At 33.2% G+C, this 25,671-nt stretch overlaps 1 protein-coding gene across 3 annotated transcripts in view; it reads right to left on the minus strand.

The window, feature by feature from the left end:
• The window catches only part of LOC134714957 (katanin p60 ATPase-containing subunit A-like 2), a 40,273-nt gene that overhangs the window by 7,042 nt on the left and 7,560 nt on the right, over positions 1–25,671 (minus strand). The window contains exons 4-13 of one of the 3 annotated variants that reach the window (XM_063576698.1): positions 23,242–23,293; positions 21,216–21,248; positions 16,607–16,781; positions 16,128–16,250; positions 15,439–15,516; positions 13,038–13,115; positions 9,734–9,832; positions 9,252–9,315; positions 1,879–1,997; positions 759–856 (exon numbers count right to left, since the gene is read on the minus strand). In XM_063576698.1, the coding sequence (XP_063432768.1) occupies positions 759–856; positions 1,879–1,997; positions 9,252–9,315; positions 9,734–9,832; positions 13,038–13,115; positions 15,439–15,516; positions 16,128–16,250; positions 16,607–16,781; positions 21,216–21,248; positions 23,242–23,293 (919 nt within the window). Of the gene's footprint in view, positions 1–758; positions 857–1,878; positions 1,998–9,251; positions 9,316–9,733; positions 9,833–13,037; positions 13,116–15,438; positions 15,517–16,127; positions 16,251–16,606; positions 16,782–17,291; positions 17,319–18,657; positions 18,785–21,215; positions 21,249–23,241; positions 23,294–25,671 lie in introns of those variants that run through there. The other 2 variants (XM_063576700.1, XM_063576699.1) reach the window with 2 other exon arrangements.

The raw sequence follows: 25,671 nt of genomic DNA on the forward strand, positions 1-25,671 counted from the left end.
TTTTATTTTTTTAAAACTAATTCAACTAAAGGCTCACTTTAATGAACATTCTTGCTGCTTACAATTTTCTCTATCTATTATAAACTTGGCCCAGTAGTTACAGTGTCAGTGCAAAAAGTTAGTAAAAATTTACAAATTTTATGAAAATTGTTAAAAATTAACTATGAAGGGCAATAACTCCTTAGGGGGTCAATTGACCAATTTGGTTGTGTTGACTTATTTTTAGGTCATACTTTGCTGTACATTACTGCTGTACACAGTTTCTCTCTATTTATAATAATATTCAAGATAATAACCAAAAACGGTAAAATTTCCTTGAAATTATCATTTCAGGGACAGCAACCTAACAACGGGTTGTCCAAATCATCTGAAAATTTAAGGGCAAATAGATCTTGAACTGATTCACAATTTTACCCCATGCCAGATTTGCTCTAGATGCTTTGGTTTTTGAGATATAACCCAAAAACTGCATTTTACCCCTATGTTCTATTTTTAGCCATGGTGGCCATCTTGGTTGGTTGGACGGGTCACCAAACTAGATACCCCAATGATGATCTGGCCAAGTTTGGTTTAACTTGGTCGAGTAGTTTCAGAGGAGAAGATTTTTGTAAAAGTTAACGACGACAGACGACGACGAAGACAGACGCAAAATGATGAGAAAAGCTCACTTGGCCCTTTGGGCCAGGTGACCTGAAAAGGAAGTCTTTACAATGATCTAAAATTTTTCATAATTAACATTTCATTTAATACTATCTTACCTCGTACCCCCTTGAGATCCTCTTTGACTCATAATGGCCTCCAACTCATCAATAAAGATTGTAGATGGAGCATAAAATCGTGCCATCTCAAATAGCACCTGTGTAAAGTTAACAATAAAATCAGTCTTTCACGATGATATTTTTACCATTGAAATCAATGCCACACAAAAATAGATCTCTTTTTAAACAATTTTGTGTTTATGGCAGATTTTTGGAAGAACTTTGCAGTCCCTTGTAATTTTATCCACAACTATATTTGACTGGTAGTGATAATGTTATTCAAATATGAGACGTTTGTTGTTACGGTAAATAATGTTGTACACCGATTTGTTTAGGTTTGTATTGTTGCTCTGATACTGTCTTATTGACATATATACCCCAAATCTTCTTTTTTCCATATTTCATGCACATCCTGTTTTTTTCCAAAATACTTATAATTATATGGTACAATGTTTCCATTAAAACATTTTGTCAGTGGTGTTCCTGATTAACTAACCTGACTATCCAAAGGCTCTGCAGCTGGTCCAAGGACACAGTTATCGTCCTTTGGTTTTCGTTGTCTACGAATATAGTCCCTAGTGTAAACAGTGTATAACTTGCATGTTTTACTTGATACACTTTCCCAATTTATTTCTTGATATTAAATGCATGAAATATTAAGTAGGGGGATGTTATTACATGTCAAAAAAATTTGGGTGCTGAATCTTTATGTTAAGTAGTGAATTGGTCCAGTTCTAAAAGGTCAAATTTTATCACGTCTGAAGCTGTCAAACTGACTTTTACACCCCCTTAACACAGAATTGTCAATATTTTGAGTTAGAGCTGGTAGAAGTTTCTATAATTTTGATATTATTTGTCTCACTGGCAGTACACTACACTGTAAAAACCTTTTTGAGAAAGAGCAGGTGCGATTTTTTAAATTTGAATTTATTGTCTAAAAGAAATGCACTACGAAATAACTGTGTTCTCGGGCCAGCTGTTCTGCAGCAATTCATTGTTAGTAGAAACTATTTACTTGGTAATATTTAGAACTTACCCTGACTAATTTTTCAGAGTCACCCCTCCATTTACTAACTATACTTGTAGCTGATATATTAAAGAAATTGTATTTAGAACTTACCCTGACTAATTTTTCAGAGTCACCCCTCCATTTACTAACTATACTTGTAGCTGATATATTAAAGAAAGTGGTATGGCATTCTGTTGCTATGGCTTTTGCTAAAAGTGTTTTTCCTGTTCCTGTAACAGAAAACGTTATCCATTACTGTATTTGACAATACACTCAGCTGGACACAGATCTGGGAAGGAACATGCTTAGTAATATTATCAGTGGTTTTTTCCAAGGTTGCATAAAATCAAACAATATAGTGACATCTCAAAATCTAAGAATGACTGAGTAGGGATAGAATAATGATGTAATAATAAATAAAGTTTGTATTCAGCAGGTCATAGATAAAGTCTCATCTGATGTGCATCAATCTAAATCAATCTATTTTACTGAAAAAAGCTACAGGAAATTCAGGTCAATGACATTTTTTTAGGAACTGCATGAACTTGAGCAACATAATAACCCTTTTTAGCTGCACAACAGATTTCAAAGTGGCATAGACCTATTGGATCTTTTGAGTACCAATCAAAGCTATCTGGGCTCATAACTTTTAAAGTCTGCCATTTTAATCAGTATCATCTAGGTTTTCTCCTTTTACATTCAAGTTAGTGGGTTTTTTGTTATGTTTTTTTTGGGGGGAGGGGGGGTATTTTAACACCAAATCAATTTCCAAAAGGCATAAAATATTCAAAAGTTGAATAATATTGAATTTGTAAGACTTAAAAACCAGATGCTCCGCAGGGCGTAGCTTTATACGACCGCAGAGCTTGAACCCTGAACGGTTGGGGCAAGTATGGACACAACATTCAAGCTGGATTCAGCTCTAAATTTGGATTGTGATTAAATAGTTGACACAGCATAGGTTTCGGACACAGAATGAATGTGTTCTAATGAACTTAAATTTTTTGTTTTCTCTTAGAGCAATTCACTATAACCTAAAATATTACCCGCTTCACTTTTTTTAATCGTCTTGAATTTTGAGTATAATTCATGCATGAGATACTTCTCACATGTATTTATTTCTGTCCCTTTAGAAAGTACTTTATTATTGTCAAGAATTGCGCTAATATTAACGTACCTTTTTGCGGTACGGCCGAATCTTTGTGACGTCGCGTAATTGTTATACTTTATGTTGTATTGAATAGAAACGTATAATGGCAGACGTAATTATATCTTTATCGCCTTAGACTTAGTTAACTTACGAACAAATACACAACGCAACGCAATAATCTACATTGGTGCCGTGACTTCAAACGGAGAGAATGGACATCAGCCTATTAAAATCCTTGAGAGCAGGGAACAAAGCAGCAGTAACAAAAGTTTTCAAAAAACTGGAGGAAGCCATCGGAGATTCACAAATAGACACGGAGGAAGTATCAACATTGCTCGAAGCAATTGAGAAGAAAAAGAAGACGTTAGCCTCAATAGACGAACAGATATTAAATGCAGTAGATTCAGAAGATATTACAAATGAAATTCTTGAAACAGATGAGTATTATTTAGATTTAGAGGGTAAAATTCGAAAATTTAAGAAGTTCTTAAAGCCCGTAACAAACGCAACATCTTCTATACTAGATTCAAACGCACCAGAGTTTGTTCCGTACACAAACCCCTTTGCTCACACAAGTCAGCCATTATCTCAGTCAAGTTCGACCTCAAGTAATAACCATCGCCTACCAAAGCTATCTCTTCCCAATTTTAATGGAGACATTCTACAATGGCAATATTTCTGGGATTCATACGAGACCACGATTCATCACAATCACACATTAACTGACATTCAGAAATTTTCGTACTTGAACTCATTGCTTCAATTTGAAGCTGCAAACGTAATTTCAGGATTGACCATGACAAATCCAAACTATCACAAAGCAATTGAATTATTGACAAACCGCTATGGACAACCGCATAAAATCATTAATGCATATATGAGAGCACTACTTGATATACCCGCACCACATGATACATTAGAAAGTTTGAGAACATTTCATGACAAATCAGAAGCTTACATACGGGGTCTAGAGTCTCTTGGACAATGTCAGGAAATGTACGGATCGCTATTGATACCAGTAATTCTCGGGAAGATACCGCATGACGTACGAAAAAATATAACACGAGAAAACGGGAGCGACAGTTGGAATATTCAATCGCTTAGAAACGCGATAAGTGAAGAGATTTCTATTCAAGAGTCCGGATACGGAGATTATACCCAGACGTATTCAACCGCAACCCCTAGCGCAAATTTCGTAACAGGCGTTAAACGAGTAACTACAGATAAAACCCGTCCGGTAAACACAACAGACAAATCATTAAACTCGAATCGGAAGAAACAATGCACATATTGTGACGGAAACCACTGGCCAAACGAATGTAAAAATGTCATAGATCACGATAAAAGAGTAGCCATTATAAAAGAAAAGAGATTATGCTTCAATTGTTTGGGTAAGCATAAAATAGCCGATTGCAAATCAAAGAATACGTGTAAGTGTTGCCACCGGAAGCATCACTCTTCATTATGTAAACAGAACTCGTACTCAAATAAACATCATATTGAAACTGAACAATCGCAAAATAAAGTAGACACAGAAACTTCTATGTTGTATACCGCTAGCGAAGAAAGGTCCACTGTTTTACTGAAAACTGCATTCAGTCCAGTCGTTCACAAGAATACATGTATAGATGCAAGAATACTCTTTGACGAGGGAGCTCAGCGCTCATTTATAACGGAAGAACTAGCAGCTAAATTGGACATTAAAAAAGAAGGTTCTGAAACATTAAGTATAGCTACATTTGGAAGTACTACAAAAAAGGTGAGAAATCTTGACAAAACAACAATTAATCTTAAGTCTACCGAAGGAGAATTAATTCCTATTAAAGTTTTAATTGTACCAACCATTGCTTCACCACTTCAAACTCACAACATAGGAATAACGCAGAAGTTTTCATATTTACGTGGTTTACAATTAGCACACCCAGTCATGGAAGGAGAGCAATTTGAAATATCCTTATTAATTGGAGGGGATTTCTACTGGGACATAGTTCAAGACAAAATAGTGCGTGGAAACGGTCCAACCGCAGTTAGCTCAAAAATTGGATATTTACTTTCCGGTCCTGTCCCTACACGAACCAGTAATGCATCTTTCTCAATGATGAATATACTAGTATGTCACAAACAAGAAGAGTGCGATCTTGAAAAATTTTGGAAGCTGGAATCATTGGGAATTGACGCTAAAGAACAAAATGATCCAGACCTAGCTGAATCAATTGAAAATTACTTACAAACCTCTATTACGAAGAAAAATGATAAGATTGATTGATTGATTGTTGGTTGCTTAACGTCCAGTGGCAAATATTTCATGCATATTCAGGACGAGAACAAGTTAACAATAAATACAATAGGTAGGTTGTTATAATAGAGGATTATAGTCGGAGAAATTTGGACTGCCACTGGAAAATGAGGGTATATTGGATAGAGACAGAAATTTTGCCTTGCAACAGGCCACCTACGGACCCCTCAAAGAGTTGTTGCAAGGGTTCTTAACGTGCAAAGAGTGTGGCACTCTCTTTACACGAGGCATCGGATTTAACGTCCCCCTTCTGACCGGACGTGACTGCGAACTTGATACATCCCGCACAGCCAAACGGACGCCCCACTTCGGCAAGCGTTTTACTGCCGGTCGGGAGAAGACCAAGTGACCATATTTCTATACCCCAGTCACCCTTGGGGATGAAAAATGATAAGTATATTGCGAAATTACCATGGAGGGAGAATGCGCCAGAACTACCGACAAATGAAGACATCGCAAAACGCAGAACGGAAAGCGTTATTCGTCGACTGAAGAAGGATCCCGAGATGTTCCGAAAGTATGGTGAGATAATTACAGACCAAGAACAAAGAGGATTCATTGAAAAGGTATGGGATGAAAGTACATGCACAAACAAGGTTCATTACATTCCGCATCATCCCGTAAAAAAGGATTCAGTCACCACCCCGATACGCATAGTATATAACTGTAGCTGTAGAGCGAACGACAATAGCCCTTGTCTTAACGATTGCCTAGCAACATATCCACCAATTATGACTGATTTGACGGAGATATTAGTACGCTTTAGAATGTACAAATATGCAGTTACAGCAGATATTGAAAAGGCATTTTTGCATATTGAATTAGATGTTGATGACAGAGATGTCACAAGATTTTATTGGTTAGAAAATCCCATGGACACAGAAAGCCGTTTGATTACTTACCGGTTTAAAGTTGTACTTTTCGGCGCCACCTGCTCGCCATTCATGTTAAGCGCCACGCTAATGAAACATTTTAGAGACAATCCGTCAACTACATCAACAGAGTTACAGAGAAATTTATACGTGGATAACGTTCTGACCAGTTTTACAGATGAACAATCACTTTTGAAATTCTACACTGAGTCAAGAAAATTATTGTCAGAAGCAGGATTCAACTTACGGTCTTGGAACTCTAATAGTACAGAATTACAGAACGTCGCAGGACGAGACAAGATTGGCGACAATGACGACATAGTTAAAATTTTAGGCATGAGATGGGATAGGGAATCCGACGATTTGAAATTTCAACAGATTGAATTTATGGAAAAGGACAAAATGATAACAAAACGTGAGGTTTTGCGCATATCGTCTAGAATTTTCGACCCCCTTGGATTAATCACGCCAATTACGGTGAAAGCTAAGCTGTTTATGCAGACTTTATGGAAGGCAAAGTTGGATTGGGATGAATGTTTGTCCGACGAACTGAGAAGTAAATGGCAGGTAATAGCTTTAGATATCGAGGAGGCTACCAAAATAGTATTTCCACGAATGTTAACGGAAGGAGTTATAAACGAGAAAACGTCACTACATATTTTCACAGACGCCAGTCAGTTAGCATACGGAGCTTGTGCTTACTTAGTTACAGCAAATTCATCGATCCTCGTCATGGCTAAAAACAGAGTAGTACCCGTTAAACCGATTTCATTACCACGTTTAGAACTTATGGGCGCGCTTATCGGCGCCAGATTAGCAACGCATCTTCTTAAAGTCATACCAACAGAACATGTGTATATGTGGAGCGATAGTCAGATTGTTTTGAGTTGGATTAAATCGTCAAAAATCTTAAAACCGTTCGTAGAAAATCGACTTAAAGAAATACGAAAATTAACAGAGAATGCTGAATGGAATTATTGTCCAACAGATGACAATCCAGCTGATTATTTAACTCGCGGAATTTACGCTAAACAACTTTATAACAACAGCTTATGGATGAACGGTCCACAATGGATTTTAAATCGTGAAAATTGGCCGACATGGACGAGGAAAATTGAAGATTGCAGCACGATGGTAACTGTTAGTGATGAAAATACAGACGATGAAAGTACAAATGCTTCAACACAGACAATTTCATGTATAGATATACAACGATACAGCTCTTTAGAAAAGGCAATTAGAGTAACAGCATACGTCTTGCGCTTTAAACAGAATTTACGGAACTCAAGAGATAAACGGACAATCGGATTTATCAGTGTTGAGGAGCGATGTAAAGCATTAGAAGTTCTAATAGTAACAGCACAACAGCAAACATTTAAGGATGAAATTGAAAGCTTGAATTCATCTTCACAGAAAAAAGTGCAACTTGTTCGACAACTTAAACTTTATACAGACAAAAGCGGATTACTACGTTGTACAGGGAGAATACAAAACGCACCTGTTAAGGAGAGTACTAAATATCCGTTGTTATTGCCAACACACCACAGTCTTACGTCCTTAATCGTAATGGATGCTCACACAAAGACTTTACATGCTGGACTTAACAGTACAATCGCATATATTCAACAAAAATATTGGATACCGAGAATAAGGCAGTGCGTAAAATCACAAATTCGTAAATGCGTTCAATGCATTAAAATATCAGGAATGCCTTACAGCGCACCCGATCCGCCACCGCTTTCTAAAGATCGAGTCAACTACGATTATCCTATTTCAGTAACCGGCGTTGATTTCACAGGAGCTTTGTATACAAAAGGAAAACACAACGAATTAAGCAAAACATATATTTGTTTATTCACTTGCGCCGCTACACGAGCTATACACTTGGAGATAGTCACAGATTTAACCGAGGAGTCTTTCATGCTTGCTTTTAAAAGATTTGTCGCTAGAAGATCTACACCAAGGATTATGTTGTCCGATAATGCAACAACCTTCAAGGCAGCAGCCGAAAAGATTACAAGATCAAACAAAGACAACCGAATACAAGAAAAACTTGCCGATCAAGGAACTGAGTGGAAATTTATACCCAACCGAGCACCGTGGTTTGGAGGCTTTTGGGAACGCCTAATTGGACTCACGAAAAAGTCAATTAAAGCAATACTAGGAAAGTCATGTGTCACTACGGAAATGTTGAATACAATTGTAATCGAAATCGAGGGAACTCTAAACAATCGTCCTATAACTCACATTTCTACTGATATTAAAGATCCAGAACCGCTGACGCCAGCGCACCTGTTATATGGTCGTCGACTTGACAACCAATCAGAACAGAATATTGACAGTGTTACTTCAGAAGACTTGCACGTGAAACTGAATAAAAATATACAGAGAAATAATGAACTAATAAACCATTTTCGCTCAAGATGGAAACACGAATATCTGACGTCACTCCGTGAATTCCACCGTACATCTGGAAGAAACGAACAAACAATACAAATAGGTGACATTGTACAAGTACACAATGACACAAATCGAATAATGTGGAAATTAGCAGTTGTACAAGATTTAGTTCGTGGAAAGGATGGACTCATTCGATCAGCTGTTATTAAGACCGACACAGGAATCACAAACCGTCCGATTGTGAAGCTCTATCCGTTGGAAATACGCAGTACACATGATGACAGTGAATGAACTTTTCTGCCCTGGAGAACTTTCTGCCCCGGAGAAATTAGTGGATGTATAGACTGTTCAATTAACTACGGTTATTATATAGACTTGGGAAAGTGTTAAATTATTCAGACAACAGTGAACAGTTAAAAAACTATTGAGAGACTTTAACTATGATTTTATTTCTTTTTATGTCACAATTTACGAATTTTTCATATTGTATTTCAAATTTAAGTTAAATATCATTTTCTGCGGCCCCAGAATGTCAAGAATTGCGCTAATATTAACGTACCTTTTTGCGGTACGGCCGAATCTTTGTGACGTCGCGTAATTGTTATACTTTATGTTGTATTGAATAGAAACGTATAATGGCAGACGTAGTTATATCTTTATCGCCTTAGACTTAGTTAACTTACGATCAAATACACAACGCAACGCAATAATCTACAATTATATTAAAAGTTAAAACCAGTATGTTTTCATAGAAAGTATGTATTACCTGGCGGTCCATATAATAACAATCCTTTCCATGGAGACAGTATACCTCTAAATAATTGTGGATACTGAAATAAAAAGTGGAAACTCTCTTTATAATTTATTCATAGTTAATTCTATATGATATATTCATCTTTTATTCCTTTGCATATTTTAAATTTAATTTTGTACCAAAAAATTGTGTGTCAAAAAGCATAATTCTATCATATAGTATAACAAGATGTGTTTTAACGATGAATGACATTCCTTGCAAAAAATGCTTGAGACATTGTTACGCCTTGGGGTCAAAGTTCAAATCTCATTATTTTGTCAAAAATCAGCATAGCAGAACCAAATTATTTTTACAAAATTTTCAAAGTCCAAAGCCTGTAATTCTTAAAAAAATTAGCATAACAGAACAGTCAGAACCCAATGTAAACTCAATCCATTACTCATCATAGAAGACTCACATACTAAAACCTAAATCAGCAGGGCCATAAAAATTACCTTTATAGGATAAACAACAGCTTCTTTAGACAATCTTTTAGCATGATCTAAGCCTATAATATCATCCCATTTTACATCTATGTTTTGAACAAATATATCCTGAAAAATAAACAAAAATCATTGTATATCTATATACCTTTTACTTAGATTATGTATAAACTAGAGGCTCTAAAGAGCCTGTGTCGCTCACCTTGGTCTATGTGCATATTAAACAAAGGACACAAATGGATTCATGACAAAATTGTATTTTGGTGATGGTGATGTGTTTGAAGTTCTTACTTTACTGAACGATTTTGCTTCTTACAATTATATCTATCATGAACTTTGCCCATTAGTAACAGAGAACTATATTTGGTAAAAATTTACATAAATTTACCAAATTAATGAAAATTGTTAAAAATTGACTATAAAGGGCAATAACTCCTTAAGGGGTCAATTGACCATTTAGGTCATGTTGACTTATTTGTAGATCTTACTTTGCTGAACATTATTGCTGTTTACAGTTTATCGCTATCTATAATAGTATTCAAGATAACCAAAAACGGCAAAATTTCTTTAAAAATTACCAATTGGAGGGCAGCAACCCAACAACCAGTTGTCCAATTCATCTGAAAAATTCAGGGCAGATAGATATTGACTTGATTAACAATTTAACTTTCTTGTCAGATTTGCTCTAGATGCTTTGGTTTCATAGTTATAAGCAAAAAACTGCATTTTACCCCTATGTTCTATTTTTAGCCGTGGCGGCCATCTTGGTTGAATGGCCAGGTCATCGGACACATTTTTCAAACTAGATACCCCAAAGATGATTGTGGCCAAGTAGTTTCAGTGGAGATTTTGTAAAAGATTACTTATTTATGAAAAATGGTTAAAGATTGACTATAAAGGGCAATAACTCCTAAAGGGGTCAACTGACCATTTTGGTCATGTTGACTTATTTGTAGATCTAACTTTGCTGAACATTATTGCTGTTTACAATTTATCTCTATCTATAATAATATTCAAGATAATAACCAAAAACAGCAAAATTTCCTCAAAATTACCAATTCAGGGGCAGCAACCCAACAACCAATTGACCGATTCATCTGAAAATTTTAGGGCAGATAGTTCTTGACCTGATAAACATTTTTATTCCTGTCAGATTTCCTCAAAATGCTTTGGTTTTTGAGTTATAAGCCAAAAACTGCATTTTACCCCTATGTTCTATTTTTAGCGGTGGCGGCCAACTTGGTTGGTTGACCAGGTCACGCCACACATTTTTTAAACTAGATACCCCAAAGATGATTGTGGCCAAGTTTGGATTAATTTGGCCAAGTAGTTTCAGAGGAGAAGATTTTTGTAAAAGATGACTTTAATTTACGAAAAATGGTTAAAAATTGACTATAAAGGGCAATAACTCCTAAACGGGTCAACTGAACATTTTGGTCATGTTGACTTATTTGTAGATCTTACTTTGCTGAACATTATTGCTGTTTACAGTTTATCTCTATCTATAATAATATTCAAGATAATAACCAAAAACAGCAAAATTTCCTCAAAATTACCAATTCAGGGGCAGCAACCCAACAACCAATTGACCGATTCATCTGAAAATTTTAGGGCAGATAGATCTTGACCTGATAAACATTTTTACTCCTGTCAGATTTCCTCTAAATGCTTTGGTTTTTGAGTTATAAGCCAAAAACTGCATTTTACCCCTATGTTCTATTTTTAGCCGTGGAGGCCATCTTGGTTGGTTGACCAGGTCACGCCACACATTTTTTAAACTAGATACCCCAAAGATGATTGTGGCCAAGTTTGGATTAATTTGGCCAAGTAGTTTCAGAGGAGAAGATTTTTGTAAAAGATTACTTTAATTAACGAAAAATGGTTAAAAATTGACTATAAAGGGCAATAACTCCTAAACGGGTCAACTGACCATTTTGGTCATGTTGACTTATTTGTAGATCTTACTTTGCTGAACATTATTGCTGTTTACAGTTTATCTCTAACTATAATAATATTCAAGATAATAACCAAAAACAGCAAAATTTCTTCAAAATTACCAATTCAGGGGCAGCAACCCAACAACCGATTGACTGATTCATCTGAAAATTTCAGGGCAGATAGATCTTGACCTGATAAACATTTTTACCCCATGTCAGATTTGCTCTAAATGCTTTGGTTTTTGAGTTATAAGCCAAAAACTGCATTTTACCCCTATGTTCTATTTTTAGCCGTGGCGGCCATCTTGGTTGGTTGACCGGGTCACGCCACACATTTTTTAAACTAGATACCCCAATGATGATTGTGGCCAAGTTTGGTTTGATTTGGCCCAGTAGTTTCAGAGGAGAAGATTTTTGTAAAAGTTAACGACGACGGACGACGACGAACACGCCGGACGACGACGACGACGGACGACGACGGACGACGCCGGACGCCGGACGCCAAGTGATGAGAAAAGCTCACTTGGCCCTTCGGGCCAGGTGAGCTAAAAAAGGTTATTTTGTAAAAATGATTGTTGTCCATATCTTAATTGCTTTGGTAGAATCCTGTTTGATAATAGAACAAAAGAAAAAAGTGTTGTAATTACTGCACAAATGGTTTAACCACATGTTGATTATAAACAAAATTGTAAGGGTTCCTCTGTAAATGGCAGACTCAACAAAAATGAGAAAAAAATCAATAAACATATTCCTCTTGAAACTTTCGTTTAATTGTAAGAAGATTCTGTCCAAGTTTGGTAAAAATTCAGGATAGTTTATGAATCTAATAAATGTTTTAAAAACTTTAACTGCAGACTGCATGTACAGTAATGTTAACAGGAAGAAAAACTAAGTCCATTTACAGATACACAGGTACAAAATAAAAAAAAATCCTCAAAATATCATTGATCATAAACAAGCTTCTGTCCAAGTTTGGTACAAATTAGATATAGTAAAAGAAATTTATTAAAATTTCAAACACTTTTAACAACAGAGTGAATGTAATTTTTCACTGCAGAAAAACTAAGTCCATTTATATGTAAAATACTTAAAAAAATGGAATTTTATTTCTACGAAATTTGCTTCTAGATACTAATTTATGATCACAAACAAGCTTCTGTCCAAGTTTGGTACAAATTAGAAATAGTATAAGAAAGTTATTAAAAATTTCAAAAACTTTAAACAGAGTGAATACTTGTGGACACCAAGCCCCTGACAGAAATGTAGGATCGCTATGTCTCGCTTTTTGGACTTAAGTCCAAGGCTCAACAAAAAATCATCACTTATTCAGGAAAAGATAAATAGTCTAAGAATTATAGAAATCTATATATACAACTTACCCTACTAATACTCTGAGCGAGTTCTCTCCATTCACTATTGTACCCTACATAACCACCTAAAGGTTTTAATATTCTGTCCTACAACAACAAAAAACATAGCTTTAGGTATTTGATTGTCCTTTTGTTTCTCCTTACCCTTTTTTTTGGCAATGTTCTGGAACCTTCATAACAATACCATTATGGTTTTTAGTCAATACATTGAAATAAAAGCATTTTAGATATAACTAAAGACAATTACTGACAAGTTTCCAAACTTGAGACAGGCATATAAGAATGTGGTGAGTTTTAACCATTTTTTTCTAGAATTCAACCATCTTCCTTTGAATTTTGATCGCAGCAAGCGTTATATTCATTAATACAAATGTGTATAAAGGTGGTCTGGGTGTCTTTCTCCATCTTGGCTTGTAAAAAACAGAGAACCTAAGATCCAGATCTTTAATCAAGTTATCAAAACTTGATGCAGGAATGCAGATAACTAATCAGAATTTTCATTTAAAAGAACAAATCTATAAGTGTTTAACTTATAACATGTATAAACATTAATATTTTTACAAGTGTAGATTATTTTTGCTTGATTTTCAATATTTTTTTCAGGGGATGTAGCTCTGAAATAGTGCATTTTTTGAAAGAATCTACATTGAATTTTCCTATTTTGTATTTTAACTGAAAAAAAACTTACAGTGACCGTTTCATTTCTTTTGATATTCTTATGGTGACTTGAAAAACACCGGTACCACTCAGATTACAATTCTACCTTGACAGGTAAGTTTGTATCTAGCCTATGAAATACTTATTTAGCCTTGAGAATTGAAAGGTCAGTTTATCCCATGCATACAAAAGAAGTTTACCTATGAGGGTCAGAATGGGGTTTACAGAATAGAGAATACATGTAATAGCAACAAAAATTAATAGAGAATAGAGAAAATGAACATCAAAATAAAGAATAGAGAATAATTTACTGCACTGCAAAAGTATAAAGAATAACTGTGCTAAATAAAAAGTTAACATAGGTAACTGTAATGCAATACTGATAATATAATCATGATCAAAGTACATAATTGATAAATAATCTTGTAACAGAAAGACTAAATAGTAAAATAATTTTCATGAGAATTTTACAGAATGAGTTATTTCAAGGCTATTAAAAGAAAATGCCCTAAAACTTTAAAGAATACAGATATTAAAAAAACCCATCCAGGTCCTCATGTTATTTACATTGTCAAAATATAGGCCACACCATTGTTATTCCAAGAATAATCTAGACATCTAGTCAAACTGGTTTTAAACTAGAGATCTAGTCAGACTGGTTTGGTATAACTGACAGTTTGCTCCTTAGATGTCTATTTCACAGTGACCTTATGTGTTTGTGCTTAGAGTACATTGTACTGTCATATTTATTGATTTTTTTGTTGGGACATGACCTAAACATGCAAAACAGTGGCTTGAGATTTCAATTTAAAAGGAATCAATAAAATCTTAAAAGTTTATTCTATATGAACTAATTTTAGTATACTAAATTAATATTTGGAATTTTGTATCCTGATTGATGATTTTTTTTGGGACCAAGATGTTTTCTTCATTCTAATTCACATTATAATTATTTAACCTTCAATTCACATTAAAAGATAAAAAAAAATTCAGCTCTCGTTTAAAATATTTTGCAACTAAATTTAATAATCCGTTAGAAATTGGTGTAAACAAAAACAAGAGAACCTGCAAGCATAGTCTATTTCTATAGAGTCAAGCCGATAGTTTTTTTATATCTGAAAAGAAAACTAACACGTAAAAAAAAGGCCGAAAGTAACCCCTAAAATTCAACATTAACATATTTTGAACAATTGAATCAAGATGCACAAAGTTTAAGCATTGGTCAGAATATAGGGTTCTTTTGTACTTTAACAATATCACAATAACAATAAAGTGACCTTAATTTTGGACAAGGTAGATGGCATGAAGCCAATTTTACCAACTTCTTTTGTATGAATGGGATAAACTGACCTTTCAATTCTCAAGGCTAAATAAGTATTTTATAGGCTAGATACAAACTTACCTGTCAAGGTAGAATCGTAATCTGAGTGATACCAGTGTTTTTTAAGTCACCATAAAGCATTTTTTAAATGCTATCTTCTAACATTTTATTTTACAATTCTATCATTTACTTTTGATTCTTATAACATTAGGCCAGAGTTTATTAATTTGATGGTTTACAGATTTTTTTCCGATTTGCAGAATAAAAATAAAATTGATATTTCATGTTTTTTTTTCTATTTCTGCGGACCCTAACAAAGACCTCTTCCTTGAAATACAAATAAAAAAAATCTTTTTTAAATAATAAAATGATGAAATGCGTCCTGATTGATTCAATATTTCATATACTGACACACATCATGGAGTAACCTACCTGACCATCAACTCCTTCCTCTGCATTCAGTTTGGTAGCATCATTAATCATAGCTCTAATATCAATTATCTGACCTGGCTAAAAATAAAAAAATGGTAAAAATAACTCAAACTGAATTAACGACATAAGAATTTGAAACAAAATAATGCACTGTACGACACACAATGCTAAGCACAAAATGTAGGTGCTGATCACTAGTTTATGTCAAAACTGAGTTTTACACTTGATATGTGTCATTCACATGTTATCCATATCTAACTAAACGATTAAATAGAAATTCACATGATTACGGTTTCAATGAGATAGAATTACTTGCAAGTAAACAATTCATCAAGAATGTTTCATAGTTTATTTTGATAAAATTAAACCATATTGGCTTCTAAAAGCGAAAAATTATTTCACTATTTCAATTTCATTAATGATTGAACAAAAATAAAATCATGTTTTAGATTTTTAAGATTTCTCGTAGCTAGTGCCCCTTTGAAAGTGTAAGTACAGAGACTTGTTGAAAAGACTGTACTTCCAAACAATCATGATAGTCAAGGATTGCACTTTTCTCTACAGCTTTCATCACTATGGAAAATTGATTTATTTCTGCTAAATACAGGTTAAAGCTCAACATTTATTAATTCCTATTTTACAATCTGGCAAATTAATCAAGGATTTTATATCACTGAAATAAAACATACTTTATTCAATCTCTTGTTAGGTTCATCCACCACCCGACTTTCTGAATTGTTATTACTTCCTTGTACTGTTAACCCTTGCAAGGTCAAACCAAGGTCACCATTGGTCAGTGTAGCACCATTCACCTACACAACATATAACAACACACATTCATTATATATTTTATACAAAAAATTTACATAGATGTAAGAAAACATTATTCATTAACAAAATAGAGTGATACATCTGCAAACATAGTTTTAAATCATAGCCATGATAGCATTACCAACATTCATTTTGAAACATGTCAAGTTCAGTCCTCACTCAAAGAAATCTTACAATTTAATTCTATAAATTAAAAAAATCCGGCAGAGAATTACAGAAGACTGAGCTTATCCAACCTATTCCAACATTTCTACAGACATCAACATAACATTTATCTCTCTAAAACCCCAGAATATTATACAATATTATTCTATCTAATTATCATGTTATACTCTACCATTTTGTCTGATTTGCTTTGTTCTGGTCCATTAGGTCTTCTTGTAGAGGACTGAACTTGTCTTGTTTGTCGACCAGTTCCAGATTTAGGTCTTCCTGACTGCAGGGGTGGACTTGGAGGTCGGCCATTCTGTGGTATTCTGGGTAATGATGGTGTCAAAGATGCTGAGTTTTTACTGAAATAATAAAATTATATATGCAGGTCCTGTTATAACTTCAACAGTAACATTTGGTCTTAAATCTAATTTTCCTTCTAAATAATAATTGAGTGATAATTTTTTCTCATACAATAAAAAATGATTATACAAGTCATGCTATGGAATAATTTGGGCAATTTCCACTATGTTGCCTGTTTTTTTTATTATATAAACAAACAGAAATAACAGACAATTCCAAGATACTTGATTATCCAATTATGAATGATTGAACAGATATGCACTTTTGAACAACACAAAATGCATGATGTGTTAACATGAATTATGAATGAAATACTAGTTTTACAAAGCGCATACTGCAAATGCCAAACAAAATGTGTCCAATGATTCAATGAGATGCATGTAAAAATCTTGCTTCACATGCAATAAATTTGATAATCATGTGTGTATACAACAGGTTTAAATATATATATAGTTTGTAGTATGATCCCAAAATACATGTCCATTACCAAATAAATCTGTTGTACCTACCATGCAGACAGGGACAATGACCGTATTCTTTAAATAATAAAGATATATATTTATATATGATTGTATGTTTAAACTCTCACCATGTCAGCAAACATCTAAGTTTTAGTCCTATTCAAACTTTTCAATGTTAACTTTTGGATTCATATAAGTTACTGTAACTTGAAACTTGCACACTAAAAACTCATCAGTTTTTCTGTGATTTTCATAACATAACACAAATATTAATCCTTCATCAAGACTTTATGGATTTATATCTTTTTTCTCAACATTAAAGTAAATAATTTGAAAGTATTTAGTGAAATGGGTGCCAATTGCAAAGTATTAACTAGTTCAAGCATCACATTTTTGTCATCAACTACAATTTACAAAAACTCAGAAACAGTAGAAATGTCATTGATTTAGTAACTAGTGGAGGCCCACCTCATGGTGCTGGATTCTCTCCCTGCGTTGAAGAACCACTGGTGGCCTTTGGTCAGGTTGTTGTCTCTTTGACTTATTCCCCATTTCCATTCTCAATTTTATCAATTGTAACAGAAACAATGATTTACAAAAATCTAGATTAAAATTTCAACCGTTTACAACAATATTTTTCACATAATATTGTGGTATAATCATATTCCAATTCGTATTCAAAGTATCAGGATAACCTTTAAATGAGATATGAAAAAACACTGCTCTGTACTAGACTGAAATACTGAAGCTCCTCAAAGATAAGTCTGTTTGAGGACAATGTCACGACTGACGATGATAGCACGACACAATTTTTAAACTACATGCTTACTTTAACTTCTAAATTTAGCATGCTTGGCAAAAAGGCAGCAAGAAAAAACCCAGACATGGCAAAATGTGAAACAATTCAAACAAGAATACAAATGGCAACCACTGAATTATGAGTCCGGTTTTAATGGATATGAAAAAGGCAAATTTTTAATTTGTATATTGTTGCAACTTGCATTCATTTAAAACTTAACCAACCCAGATTTGAATACGAACAGGCAATGATAAATGCATAAAGAATATAATTCTGACTATTTGTCACATGACCACATTGACATGTAAACCTAAATAAAAACAAGCTGTGTGTCCAATTAAAAAACAATATATGGAAAAGATGTGGTAAAATGAGAAAGCTCTACATATGAGACCAGATGAGGTAGACGCAAACAACAATAGGTCATGGTACAGCCTGTATACTTCCATACAAAAATGTATGGATTTCTTTGTTTACAATAGAGTTTTTGGACATAAAACAACTCTTTTTTACATTTTAACCATCTAAAAATGGGTGTTTTCTCTCCAAATTTTAAATGAACTGATTTGTGACAATCTTACTATGTCCCCAACACCTTCAACACATAATACGTACCGAGGCGATCTTACTCTAAACATGAAATTATATAAATATGGTACATATATAAATATATTAAGAAGAAACAATCTCTTTGATTAGTATTTTATTAGAATGACAATACATTGCAACAATTCGTGGATGCGATTCCATGATACCTCCATTGATTAGAAAGTACATGTACTTAATAGATGAGGAAATGAAAGTTCTCTATACAGTTGTGTCTAAAATAAATTCCATACTTGTTGTCTTTCTAATGTAATCTCATCAGAAATTACATCTAGTATTACAAAATGTTCATGAAAATTATAAATTTCAATATGAAACAGCAAATATCCCTTGTATTTGTGTCAAACCCTTTAGTGTTTTTGCTATATGGAGCATTCGTTTAAAGTTTTGTCATTTTAGCCTAAAAAATGGATATTCTTCAGCAGTTATTTCAGAAATATCATATCAAACCAAATAACAACAAAAGTAACACATATTTTGCTTTTGAAAACAGTTTAATGTCAAAGCACAAAAATAATTTACAAATTAGTTCAGGGTCAAAGCAGGTTTATTGGATCATTTGCAAAATATAGAAGTGGGCATGATATATGTGAAAATGCTCAAACGAGTGAATATAAAACAATTTTCTCAAAATCAAAAATGTAAATAATTTTAAAAACTTGTTTTATAATTTGCAAACTGTCCCAAAACGAGTGCTGCATAAACACAAATACCTACCGAGGGGATGATCTAGCACGAAAACTATGTTCCCTCATGCTGAACAAAAATAAAAACAAGTCAAATTTGCATCAAATATTGTTGTTTTTTTTGTTGTTATAATTCAATCACATGTACATGTTTAATGTATTCTGTATGTATTGGTAATCATTGAGAGTTATTTCCCTTATAAATTATTTCTGACGAGAAAACTCGCTTGTAATTAATTTCAACAAGTTATTTCTCTTGATCAATATTTTAACATGTCAGTTTCAGCCAATCAACAACAAAATAACCGCATTTAGAACCAAGTCCACTAAACCGGGAATTAAATGATAAACAGGTCAAAATGTAAGATTCTTTTAAAATAAAAATAAAATAATGTTCAGTAAATAGACTTTTGATGAAAATCACATTTTAAAAAATCACTGACAATACAAATTCCATATCATGATATGGATGCCACACACAATGTAAAATGTAAATAAAAGAAAAATGCATCCATGAGATACATATGCACCCATTTGTAATTATGGAAGAGTCAATGTACCTTGACATTTTGTTTCCATTTTAATTTCATGGCATTTGTTTCAGTATGTTGCATGCACAAAAATGACAAAAAAGAAAATTTGGCAATTTACAAATTAAAATAGGACATAACACAAGTCAAAGTGATCCTACCCAAATTTGTAACAGTGAAAATAAGCATAATGTGTATAAATTTCATTTGGTTGTGGCAAAGTCAATTAAGATTGTGGAAAAGGCAATTTTGCCATATTTTTTTCGATAAGGAAGGGACATAATCCAAGAACAGTGAAAGTGTTGCCTCCCAAATTCAAAATTGTGTTTTGTGGTCAAAAAGCAGTGTGAATAAGTTTTTTAATAACTTTTGGTCAAAGCAAAGTAAAGCTAGAGTGTGGAAATGAGATATTTGTCAATTTATTCAATTATAAAGGGACAAATATGTAACTCAAGAAAAGCAAAAGTGTTGCCACCCAAATTTTATTTTGACCTGTGTTTAATGGTCTTAAGCATTGTGTATAAGTTTCTTAATATCTGATGGATACAAACTCAACTCAGAGAACAGAAACCAATGTTGGGACGTAAATAAGTACAGATGGACAAGGTAAAGCATTATGCCCTCTTCATCAGGACATGGGCATTAATATATATAAAGAACAACACTTGTTTAAGCTTATTTGAAGTCAATTGAAATTTGTTTGTTTCTTTAAAACAGCAGTGGAAAACCATGGATATATATTACAAGGAAGGGAATCCAAAGATAAGGACCAAAATGAAAACAAATAAGATTTAAGCAATCTTAAATTCTTAATAAGGATCATGGTGACTCAAATATGATATTTTAGATGTTTCCTGTGTAGTTGTATGATGATTCATTGGTGATAATATGATCATTAATACATGAAAGAAATGGATTTCTGATTAAAATATGATAATTAATACTTGTATAGCCTCACAGTTTCTTGAGAATGATACATGGACACTCATGAGTCGCATAAGCATAAAAGTAGGTCACAGTTACTGAAGTAGTGGTGAATATTGTTGTGCTATCTATGGTGGAAAATTACAATGGTGATATCAGATAAATGAATATTAACAATCATAAATAGACATACATATGGACAGACAAGGGTTATCTATATGTGTCTAAAACACATTGTTTAAGGGTCAATTAGTTTACTCTCACATTTATGGATGCAATGATCGAAGAACATATACAAACATGCATATGAATGATAAATATGTAAATGTAATATAGATTGTACATGTAACTTATGAATGACATGCATTCTCCCTCAATAATCTATCTAGCATGGTACACAGAGCCTATGTGTGTGTGAGATACTCACCCTAAACTTGAACGACATCGACTTAAACTTGCACTATAATATGGAAGTATAACTTGCTAATATAAATCTACACTTTTATATCTAATTAAATAGTGTCTAGTTATGAATATTTCAAACTTACTGGCTATTTGTAAAATATGTTTTAGGGGAAGGCCGTTTTTTGCCATAAACAAAGGGAAAAATGTCCACTTTATGACAATTTCAACATGTTTATGACCATAATATTGGCATCAGACCTGAAATATCTGTTTAAAGTGTCCAGATTATAACTTTGTCCTTTCTCAAAAGAAATAAAAACTATCTGTTAAAAGATTGAAGAATTTTGTGATTTTTCAAATTTCATGGACCAGATAACACCTCCATTGATTGAATCTGGACCAAGACTCGAATCTCTCTTGTCTAAAATACAAGTCACTGTCTCCTGATCTATTTGCATACCTCTATGACATGTAGGTGAAATATGCTACAATGATTGACTTATTTATGAATCAAATGATCTTTGACTTTGTTAAGGGAGATAATTTTCACACCAATGTGGTAAATTAAGGGGAGATAAACTATATTTATGTTATCAACCAAAATGAACTATTCTCTGAAAGAGCAAGAGAAAATTGTTTGGTCAACACAAGAATGTCTTGTTTATTTCCCGGAGTATTTGATCTAAATAATTTCCTTCTAAATCAATGTCTTTTATTTTTGTATAAGTTGATAAAGAATGATTTCCACCAAGAGTCTATATAAAATCTTAAGTTTTGAATTCCATATTTCACAAAAGCAAGTACCTTTAATTATATTTGTTTTAAATTGAACTAAGGAATTTATAGGAAGCTATAGATCTTGAAATAAATAAACAAGAGCGTCACTGATGAGTCTTATGTAGACGAAACGCACGTCTGGCGAACTAAATTATAATCCTGGTACCTTTGATAACTATTTACACCACTGGGTCGATGCCACTGCTGGTGGACGTTTCGTCCCCGAGGGTATCACCAGCCCAGTAGTCAACACTTCTGTGTTGACATGAATATCAATAATGTGGTCATTTTTTTAAATTTTCCGTTTACAAAACTTTGAATTTTTCGAAAAACTAAGGATTTTCTTATCCCAGGTATAGATTACCTTAGCAGTATTTGGCACAACTTTTTGTAATTTTGGATCCTCAATGCTCTTCAACTTTAAACTTTTTTGGCTTTATAAATATTTTGATTTGAGCGTCACTGATGAGTCTTATGTAGACGAAACGCGTGTCTGGCGTACTAAATTATAATCCTGGTACCTTTGATAACTATTTACACCACTGGGTCGATGCCACTGCTGGTGGACGTTTTGTCCCCGAGGGTATCACCAGCCGAGTAGTCAACACTTCTGTGTTGACATGAATATCAATAATGTGGTCATTTTTTTAAATTTTCCGTTTACAAAACTTTGAATTTTTCGAAAAACTAAGGATTTTCTTATCCCAGGTATAGATTACCTTAGCAGTATTTGGCACAACTTTTTGTAATTTTGGATCCTCAATGCTCTTCAACTTTAAACTTGTTTGGCTTTATAAATATTTTGATTTGAGCGTCACTGATGAGTCTTATGTAGACGAAATGCGCGTCTGGCGTACTAAATTATAATCCTGGTACCTTTGATAACTATTAACAATGGAAAGCAGATAAAACATATTTGATTTCTAAGGGAAGATAAAGGAACAGATAGATAGAAAGAAAAACAGAAATAATACATCGAGGTGACATGAATTCTCTCTTAACCATGTGCATAAGGGAATGAACAACGATTTTAAAACAATGGCATTTTTTAGCCAAAGTATGGTCCATAAGTACAAATGATGTAAAAATAAAACTCATTCTAAAATTATATATATTGAAACACAATAATGGGGAAGAATGAACATGCAAGGTTATTTCAACATGTCATCTCAATGCTAGATCACTATGATATGAAAAGCTAGTTGATCACTATGATCACTAGTAGACCGCTAGGATAGGAATGATACAATGCTAAATGAAGTGCTTATTACCTGTTTGTTCGGGATATAGTAGATTTCTGTGGGGGTCCTCTTCTATCACCAGCTGAAACAACAAATAAAATGGATTTAAAATAATGGAAGAATGAAAGAAAAGACAGACAGACAAAATAAAATATAATGCCCTTAAGTGGGACATAAGAACTTTTTACAATTTCTTGACCATGGTAAGATTACTAATATCACAGAGTTTTTTTTTTAAAGTGTCTATATGGTCATGGCCACTTATCAATATATGCCTTGCAAACAAAACAGTCAAAAAAGGTCTATTGGGTATTTGGGTTGTTCAGTTCCAGTCTCAATTACATATATAACACACTGCACATCTCTGTTAATTCATACAAATAATTAAATTTTGTAATCTCTTGCAGAAATAAACTATATAATTCTCTGGTCATGTGTTAAAATTACTCTAATAGATTCAATAGAAGACTTGGCTAAGTTCTATACATATTATCGATACAAGTATTCATATAGGTGTATGTGTAACTTTAACACTTTGGAAACCTCTGGCCTCAATGATTTTCTCCTTAAATTACAGAACTGATCAAAACATAATTCTGCAACTCATTGAAAGATTAAACATTTCAAATCAGTATTAGATTTAAATTTCATATGGTTCTTATACATTTTCATCTTCGAAAAACATGAATAGGGACTTATGATTTACTAACATAAGACTCAGCTGTTTTAATGAACTAGAATAACATTTAGATTAGATCTGTATAATTTAGCCAACACAGTTTAAAGTCCAACACAATTATGTATGTCTATGTATATTACAAAGATCATATTTCACACCTGACCAAATCTTAGATCAAACATTTAAAATAACATGATAATCTGTAGACTAATATTCCAGTCACAGAAAGAAATGTCATGTAATGTTCAACAAGTACTCTGAGTATGACCGATTTAAGTCAAGATTAAAACGTAACCTTAAATAAAGACATGTCAATAAATTCAATTTCTATTTTTATCTTAATAGCAAAATGACTAAGCTGGAATAACATTTTAAAATGAGAAAATATTTAGGAAAAATGTAATTGTTAAATATGCTGGTTGCAATAGATAAAGTGGAAATTAATGTTAATAGTTTAATAATAAAATATATAACAGCATGATTAAGCGTAATATCAAAGAATTTTTTTCTCTCCCCAATACAAGCACAGGCACTCGTCTCAGAAATAAAATTGCTATATACCTTTATCTCATATAAAGGTATATAGGAAAAAAAATTCTGAGACGAGTGCCTGTGAATACAAGTTTATTTTGAAAGTCCACTTGTTAAATAAAGACAGTTCAAAACTTTCAGGGTAAAAACCATTCTAATCCAAAAAATAAACCTTCTCCAAATAACTGTGACCAGTGGATTGTGTTCCATGTTTTTATAGCTCATTGTTACATATACATCTATAGGTTAATGTTGAATTAGTATGCAGAACACATTTTGTTACATTTGTAAACCTAATAGATGGTGTTTGCATAAAACAGTTAAATAGTATGGCAATCTCATTTACAGACTGAAACTCGTTCAAAACGTAGCAACACGTTAATAATGCAACATGACATATAAAATTGTGACAAACATTTACAGATATTTTAACCAGTAGCTTTACTTATGTAGCCCTGGCGCTCCATTTTCTCCCATGAACTGTGATAAAGGTTAACAACTTAACACATATATACATATGTAAAGATTATTATAAAAAAGTTGTTTACCTAAAGTAAGGTCTATGAGTTGCCAAAAAAACTTAGGTGCAACAAACATATTAAAGAGATGCAAAGGGTGAAAGCTGTTGAAAATTGACTACTATGTTCTGAACATTTTATCCATACATTGTCTATGTACAAATATTATAAGTCAAGATTGTCGTAAGAATATAAACTATAAGTTCTACAAAGAAAAGATAAATGTATTGACTACAGTGGACAGGATCGACTTAGGTCTTAGTAATGTTGTATACTGTACAGCAAGGATCACTCTTCTATTTTAATTTAAGTGAATAACAAATTTTAGCAACAGTGACTCTATGGTTAACACACAACTTTACATTTAAGGCGCAGTACACCTCCAGTATAAGTAACATATATATATCTAAGCCACTGCAGCTACATGTATGTAAGAGCTCCCACTAATTGGAGGATAATTGTGATGCACCAAATTAATTTCACAGTTAGTTTAGATTACATGCTTTGATTCACCCCTTACAATCTTGGGCTCTTCCTTCTTTTTTCTTCTGCTTCCTCTCTGTGCAAAGACATTAACTTTTGTAAAATTATTTATGTGTATTATGAAAATTATAAAACACTTATTAATTAATCGTGAAAGTCATGTGTCCACTACCAGATCTAAATGTGCAGTTCATATTCTTTCTATAAAAAGTATATGCTGGTAGTTGACATTTTACTCAGAAAATAAAA

This window comes from Mytilus trossulus, chromosome 4 (assembly GCF_036588685.1).
Source record: "Mytilus trossulus isolate FHL-02 chromosome 4, PNRI_Mtr1.1.1.hap1, whole genome shotgun sequence".
Classification (NCBI taxonomy): domain Eukaryota; kingdom Metazoa; phylum Mollusca; class Bivalvia; order Mytilida; family Mytilidae; genus Mytilus; species Mytilus trossulus.